Source organism: Frankliniella occidentalis, unplaced genomic scaffold, assembly GCF_000697945.3.
Source record: "Frankliniella occidentalis isolate FOCC.00 unplaced genomic scaffold, Focc_3.1 Scaffold56, whole genome shotgun sequence".
Lineage (NCBI taxonomy): Eukaryota > Metazoa > Arthropoda > Insecta > Thysanoptera > Thripidae > Frankliniella > Frankliniella occidentalis.
In genome coordinates, this window is record NW_026267186.1 from 179,546 (window position 1) to 186,716 (window position 7,171).

General features: G+C 41.3%; 3 protein-coding genes across 3 annotated transcripts in view; 1 reads left to right on the plus strand and 2 right to left on the minus strand.

The window, feature by feature from the left end:
- LOC113212201 (lactase/phlorizin hydrolase-like) overlaps window positions 1–1,805 on the minus strand; it is a 9,865-nt gene extending 8,060 nt beyond the window's left edge. The window contains exon 1 of the mRNA XM_052267618.1: window positions 1,792–1,805. Within this exon, the coding sequence (XP_052123578.1) occupies window positions 1,792–1,805 (14 nt within the window). The remainder of the gene's footprint in view (window positions 1–1,791) is intronic.
- A 152-nt stretch (window positions 1,806–1,957) lies between these two features.
- LOC113212203 (peroxisome assembly factor 2) lies at window positions 1,958–5,619 on the plus strand. Its single transcript, XM_026430816.2, has 11 exons — window positions 1,958–3,190; window positions 3,290–3,504; window positions 3,580–3,908; window positions 4,012–4,109; window positions 4,197–4,361; window positions 4,463–4,609; window positions 4,682–4,790; window positions 4,871–4,987; window positions 5,063–5,140; window positions 5,228–5,367; window positions 5,445–5,619. The coding sequence occupies exons 1-11, from the start codon at window positions 2,170–2,172 to the stop codon at window positions 5,585–5,587; spliced, it is 2,562 nt and encodes an 853-aa protein (XP_026286601.1). The 5' UTR covers window positions 1,958–2,169; the 3' UTR covers window positions 5,588–5,619.
- A 124-nt stretch (window positions 5,620–5,743) lies between these two features.
- LOC113212204 (F-box/LRR-repeat protein 7-like) overlaps window positions 5,744–7,171 on the minus strand; it is a 7,610-nt gene continuing 6,182 nt past the window's right edge. Inside the window, exon 5 of the mRNA XM_026430817.2 lies at window positions 5,744–6,786. Within this exon, the coding sequence (XP_026286602.1) occupies window positions 6,450–6,786 (337 nt within the window). The 3' untranslated portion in view covers window positions 5,744–6,449. The remainder of the gene's footprint in view (window positions 6,787–7,171) is intronic.

Consider the following 7,171-nt stretch of genomic DNA (forward strand, 5'->3'; position numbering starts at 1 on the left):
GGGGCGGGGCGGGGCGATGATGTGTGCTCCACAGGCACGGGGCGCGCTCGCCTCGCTCCACGCGTAATCACGCGGACAGCTCCTCGCGCCGCATTCTTTTGCAAAAAAAGAGAGAGAGATAGAGAGAGAGAGGGAGTTATGGGGGAGTATTAAAAATTATTCGATCGCTGTACTGAACGTTTTTATTTCTTCTGGAAATGAAAATGGAAAATGAGACAGGTGGGCGATGACGCTTTGTATGAGTAGGGAGGGGAGTGATGTTTCGGGGTCACGGCAATGGCGAAGCAGACAGTCGCTCCTGGTACAACTAATTACGCTTCCTCTAACAAAACAAAATTTGAGGGTTTGCTGTTTTATTACCACCACCACGCTCCGGAAAAATTCATTTTTTTTTTTTTTGTGGGGAGAGGAACATTTTCATTAGATCAAGTTTGGAACTTCATGGTGTCGCATTGTCCCAGAATTGGTCTAAAATTGTCCAGCCGCTGCTCCCATTCCAAGAATTATAGGGGTGTTTGGTCTCTGTCACATGACCTACCTGCCTCTACAGAGGCTGTGTGCCGCTTAAGTACAGTTTTGGGCGGTGTAGTTGTAATGATCCGAAAATCGTTCATGCGATGAACGAAAGGTCTCCATATTATGACCGTTTTGGGGAATAAGATTCACAAGGGCGGCGTTCACGGCACTAAAAGTCGGCCTCTGCAACCTCTGTTCGTTCAGGCCTCCATGTCAGCCCTTCGCGCTTCGCGTGGAAGGTGTTCAAAGATGCCAGGTTGGAAGTCAACGTTATATATGCATGTCAGTTGACGATTTATTTTACTAGGCGATTATGGATTGTCCAGGAAATCCGTACGTCATCATACGCCGTTACGAACCCGCCAAGTTCAGGCTATTGCATTGCGAGGGATGCAAGCTCTCATAGCGCCTGATAGGTAGGCAAACATCTTGCCTCCAGTGCATGTATGTACTGCGGGCTGGCCTAACCCAAGTCTCGCAGGCGTCGAGCTCACGTAATGTGCTGAATTTATCTGAGGAAAAAGCGGACGCACCATCTGGAAGATGAACAATCTCACAGTTTTGAAACCGATTCGCAGCGACAGAACCACAGGTTGAAAATAAGTTATGGGAATGATTCAACGTAGTGTTATCTTATTTTTTCCACTTCCCGATCGCTTTATTGGTGAGCGATTAGCGATGCCTATATTACTCCGTCTATTGAAAAAAAACTTTTTCTGTGTGTCTGTCTGTCTGTCTGTCTGTCTGTCTGTCTGTCTGTCTGTCTGTCTGTCTGTCTGTCTGTCTGTCTGTCTGTCTGTGCGTCTGTCCGCACGTTAACTCGAGAACGAATTGAGCTAGCGACTTGAGATCATTTCTTTTCATTCACCAATTTTTAAAAGCCCGAAGAGCAAATATTGCTCCATAGAGGGCCGATACAGGTTTGTGGTGAACATGGTGGCTTGTTTTTCAGGGTCGTTTTGTTCCATAAAAAGGCAGATCGAGTTCAAAGATGAGCATTCTAGCTCAAAATTTTTCAAAAAGAAAAATCAAAAACAACAGGCCCCCCCAAAAAACGTTTTTAGAAAATATTTTCTTACGGTTTCGGAAGGGGTAACCCCTGAAAGTAGAGGCCTTCGGTGCGAAAATTTTGTCTGTTTTGCTCTGTCTCATACCGTTCAGGCGCTAGAGGATATTTTTGGCGAAATTGGGCGAATGTATGCTAGGTGCGTCACAGTGTAGCAGGGTTTCGTGAGATATCGCGAAGCCGCAAGACGTGGTCGGGCTCACATCTACCTTGTAGATTCCATCTGTAGAGAAGAGACGTAGGTATACGGTACCTACGCCCGATTTTCGATAACCGTCTTTCAATTTTCCCGCCAAGTGCAACTGTTGCTTTTGTATCGAAAGCGGCAATCGATTGTGCGCCGGTTGGCCGTCCTTTGTTTAGTTTTGTTGTTGTTGTTGCTGTTGTTGTCTGTCTTCTGCTTCTCATTGCCAACATTTGTTTGGATTTGGATTGTGATTCTAGAGTGAAAGTAGAGGTCAAATGAAATGAAAGTGGCCTTAACACTAAGTTCTTTGTAATGTTAATTGTCTCATGGATGCTATTGATGCGACCTGTTAAAACCTAAATAATTGCATACCTGCAGTTTCATATGACATTCCAGTGAAATGGAAACTGCTAGCTCATCTCTCAGTCCAGAGAGTCTTCTTGGACTTGCAAAATATGCAATTGAACTATTTAATCCTAGTCACAAATTAGCTACACACAACCTAGAAGAAATATTTTATGCTTTCAAACATGACTTTCGAACCACTTACACTCGTTTGAAATGTGTGGCTGTTCCTCAGCAAGTTATTCACAGCCTCATTTCGCTTCCTTCTTGCTGTGATACTAACATAGACAAAGAGACGTATGCTGTTGTCGGTTTAAAAGCAGCAACAATGCTTGGGATACCTGTTGGAGGATCAAGTCTAGGATTTGTATCTAAGTGTGTTTGCCCCTTAGCGTCACGTAGTGACTGCAGTTCCAGCTGCAAACCATTCAATCAACTTCCTAAAATCTATTCTCTTCAAATTGTGTCAAATCGTAACATTCCGCCTCATCAAATTCTAGTCAATGAAACTGTCTATCATAATATTAAGACTACTCTATTTGGTTCCCTCTCTGATATGGAAGGAAGATTAATTTTATGTGTGAGACGCTCAGACCAAATTTTCAGGGGGTCAAAGTTCGTACTTAGACATGCCACCAAAGCTGTAGTTTCCTGTGTTGAGCAGCCACAAGCAATAGATAATGGTATTTTGTCTGCATGTCTTACTGGTTATTTTCAAGTACCTCATCATCTGCACAAGGGTGATATTTTTAAAGTTGAGCTTTCCAAACATGCCCCAGAAGTCACTCTAGCACCTGGAAAATTTGCTATGAAGGATGTTTATTTTTTAGTTAAAAGTATTGATGGAGAAAGTTATGATGGTGTTCGAAATTCTGGTGAAAGTTTTGGCTTCCTCATCGCCAAAGGGGAAACTACTCTTGTCCAAGATATAAATGTCCACTGCTTTCTCCCAAGCAGTACATTATTGAGTATTTCTACTCTAAGTTATCCCATACCAAAATATCCTGAAGGTCTTAAAAAAGAATATGACAAGTTGATAAAAGCTACACTACCATTTCTCAAGGGTACTTCTCGAGGTAAAGTCATTTGTGAGCAGCAGCCTTTTGGTGTTTTACTTATCTCCTTGTGCTTTAATTTGAATTCATACTTTTCTGTTTTTTTCCTTTCTTGTAAAGGCTTGAAGCCTGCTTTTTTAATAACCGGACCAACAGGCTGTGGTAAGAGAAGCCTTGTATCAAGTGCAGCAGAACAGCTAGGAATGAACTTTTGGGCGATAGATAGTGCTGAAATTCGGGGAGGTACACCAGGCCAAACTGTGGGTAAATTAAAGGCAGTGCTGTCCAAAGCGAAGCAATACGTCCCCTGTATTGTACTACTTTCCAATGTTCAAGTAAGTCTGGTGAAGCATTGAAATAATTTCCTCATCTAGTTAATTAGTAATGTTCATTTTTCTCTTTTCTTCCAGATTCTTTGTAAAGACCAAGATGGTCATGATGACTTTCGAGTTCTTGAAGAATTTGGGGAGCAGCTTTCTAATTTCAAAAATGCAAAACTACCAATTGTTGTTTTTGGAACTGCTGAATCTTCAACAGATCTCAGCTCTGTTTTTGCAAGATCATTCCTTTTAGAAATGCAGATACCTGCTTTGGAGAAGGCAGAAAGGAAGATACAATTACTTCAAATTATGGCTCAGTACAAAACCAGCACAACAGAGATTTGCTTAGAGGAGGTTGCCTCACGCTCCTCTGGATTTTTGCTTGGTGACCTAAATGAACTTGTATCACTTGCCCTGAGGTAAAATACCAAACCTTTACAATTAACTTTTTTTTTTTTTTTTTTTTAAACCAAAGTAGCACTCCTTGTTTGGTCACTTCCGAATATTTACTTTGTTTCTTAGGAACAGGATGTGCAATGAAACTGTTGTTGGTGAATCATCAACAATTGGTGGCACCTCTACAACTGTTTTGACCAATGATAACTTTAGTTGGGCCTTAGGTAACAGAGTTAGTCTTTTTTTGAAATTTCTTGGATATAGAAAACTCTTAAAACACATTTTTTGAAAGTTAATATTTATTTTCCAAGATAAGATGCAGACTGCGTATGCTGGATCCATTGGAGCCCCCAAAATACCATCAGTGAAGTGGAATGATGTTGGGGGATTAGAAAATGTGAAGAAGGACATACTTCAAACTGTAACTATGCCTCTCAAACATCCTGAACTAACTGCTGGAGGTCTTGGTCGTTCAGGTCTGATTGAATCCAAATCACTTTTGAAACTGATTTTGCTTAACTATTATGTGAACATATTCTCATTCTGTTTTTCCTATCTCTTTCCTGTTAAATCATAGGCATTTTGTTGTACGGACCACCAGGAACTGGGAAAACTTTACTTGCAAAAGCTGTTGCGACTGAATGCAATCTAAATTTCCTCTCAGTGAAAGGTCCTGAGCTATTAAATATGTATGTTGGGCAGAGTGAAGCTAATGTTAGAGAAAGTGAGTTATTTTCTATTTACCTACAGTGATGTAAAACTTCTGGCTCCATACTCATTACATTTTTTCTGTCAGTTTTTGAAAGAGCAAGAGAGGCTTCTCCATGCATCATATTTTTTGATGAGCTTGATGCTCTAGCCCCTAATAGAGGGAAAAGTGGTGATTCTGGGGGGGTGATGGACAGGTTTGTATTTCTTTGCATTTACCGTGTCTTCTTGTCTTAACTTCATCAAATTATTTTATTAATTGATACTTATTTAATAGGGTTGTTTCTCAACTTCTCTCGGAAATGGATGGTCTTAATAAGTCTGCCCTTCTTTTTGTAATCGGTGCTACAAATCGACCAGACCTCATTGATCCTGCTCTTTTGCGCCCTGGAAGGTTATTAAAGGAGAACAGAATTTTAAAAACCTTTGTCACGATTCCCGTTTAATCATACTGACTCTTTGTTAATAGGTTTGATAAGCTGTTGTATGTCGGAGCCTATGAAGATCCTAATTCAAAATTTAGTGTGTTGTCAGCACTCACCAGAAAGTACGCATTTTTTTTGTAAAAAGCTGTAAGCACTAAGATCTGCACAAAGATGCCAAATTTCACATAATTCTCTTTTTTTCATGAAAGGTTCAAATTATCATCAGATGTAGATTTAAAAGCAGTATCTGAGAGGTTGCCTGCAGAGGTGACCGGTGCAGATATGTACGCTGTCTGCTCAGGGGCGTGGCTTGGGGCTGTGCGTCGAGTTATTGAAACAAATCAGAAAGGTGTGTTGTTGATATTAATCTGAATGCATTCTTTACTTGTTTTATCCCAGCACGTTAAAAATTATTATTTCTTGCAGATTCCAAAACTATCCCATCTGAAGTAGAGGTTAATCAGGAGGATTTCTTTGAGGCTGTTTCTAATACAAACCCCTCAGTTAGTGCAGAAGACATGTTGTACTTTAAAGGACTTCAAAGACAAATGTCTGGAGTCCAAGCCTAGTATAAATATATGGGTTTTTATCTTGGTAAAAACTTTGTTTTTGTCTGAGCGTGCCCCTTTTCATGTCTCCTACACAAAATAATTTAATTATGTGGCATTTTCTGTGTGATCAATTTGATTAAAATATTCTCTTAGCAAAGGCAAACTAAACGTAAGTCCTCATAACAGACTTTCACTTTAATTCAACAGCAAATTTAAAACTAATTGATAACATTAATAGTTGATTTCCCTTTAAAAAAAAATACCTAAGATTGTAAAGGTTTTAGCTTGTGTCACAATGAATTTTTGAAACAGAAATTTCTAACAAGTAAAATATTAAGATCTAGATAAGCACCAGGCACAGATGAAAAATGTCATCATGTGTTACATTTGATCTCAACACCCTTCTTGATATGACACTTAGGAATTCATTATGGCACTCTTAAAAGAGAATTGAACACAAAACAACACGTGGTGGTCAGTGGTTTGATCTCAGATAATAATTTTAATTTGAAAACCAATCGTTTTCTACTTGTGGCTCAATGATTAAACTGGCAAAGGTTTATTCTCTTGGTCTTTAGAGAAAACCACATAAATCAAATGAATCAGCTAGTAATTATAATGGCCTTTTTCATCCAGAAATAACATTGTACAATAAAAAAATAAATAACACAGCAACAACAAGAAAAAATATCTATGTAGAAAAATGTACACATTTGGCAAGAAAAAAATGCCTCAGTTCTCATTTTGGTGCCAATAATAAACCATCTCATATGAAGAAACACTTACAACTACTGTCACAATATATTTTTTTCCCCTGGCACCCCTGTTTCTGGCACTTGCGAGTAGACTAGTACCCATCGGGGGAGTATAGTCCCCCCTGCTAAAAGAACCCTGGGTTGGTGTGCTCGATGATGCACCGCTTGCAGTACTTCTTGACGGCGCGGTAGCCCTCGAGCGAGATCTGGCAGTCCTGGATGTTTAGCTGCTGCAGCCCGCGACAGTAGTAGGCGATGCACTGCACCCCGCGGTCCGTGACCAGGTCGCAGGCGCGCACGCTCAGCTTCTTGAGGTTGGGGCAGCTCTCGGCGAGCGCGCGCAAGCCGGCGTCCGACACGTCGCACTTGCCGATGTCGAGCGCCCGGAGCCGCGGGCAGGAGCGCGCCAGCACCGTGATGGCGTCATCGCTCACCGCCTCGCAGCCGCGCGCGTTCAGGTACCTGCCAACAGGGGAGGTACTCCGTCAGGTACATGGCTACAAGGGGCACTTCGCTCATGAGAAATTAAAAAGAAACAGCGTACGACATCAAAAACAAACAGGAAAGGGCAGAAAAAATTTAGAGATAAAAACAACGAGTAAAATTAAGGGAAAAACAGAAAAATTGGTGTACGTTTGAATTTGTAGTGAGGTACCCTCTGTGAGGTACCCCTCGCGGTAAGCCTCGAGGTACCCTGTGAGGTACCCCTCAAAGTACCCCCCTCGACCTCGAGGCGTGGTTCTTTTCATGGCACTTTCTGCTTGCCCGCATTTGGGACTTCCCCTTTCCTTCCGTACCTGAGTTTGTAGCAGCGTGTGAGGTAAGTACCCCTTAAAGTATGTAAGCC

What these genes read in the sequence shown, in the direction of transcription:
- LOC113212203 (XM_026430816.2), top strand. Translation starts at nt 2,170, where the DNA reads ATGGAAACTGCTAGCTCATCTCTCAGTCCAGAGAGTCTTCTTGGACTT. An exon ending in TCTGGGGGGGTGATGGACAG is followed by an intron (nt 4,791 to 4,870) that starts GTTTGTATTTCT and finishes CTTATTTAATAG; the next exon opens with GGTTGTTTCTCAACTTCTCT. An exon ending in GCTCTTTTGCGCCCTGGAAG is followed by an intron (nt 4,988 to 5,062) that starts GTTATTAAAGGA and finishes CTTTGTTAATAG; the next exon opens with GTTTGATAAGCTGTTGTATG.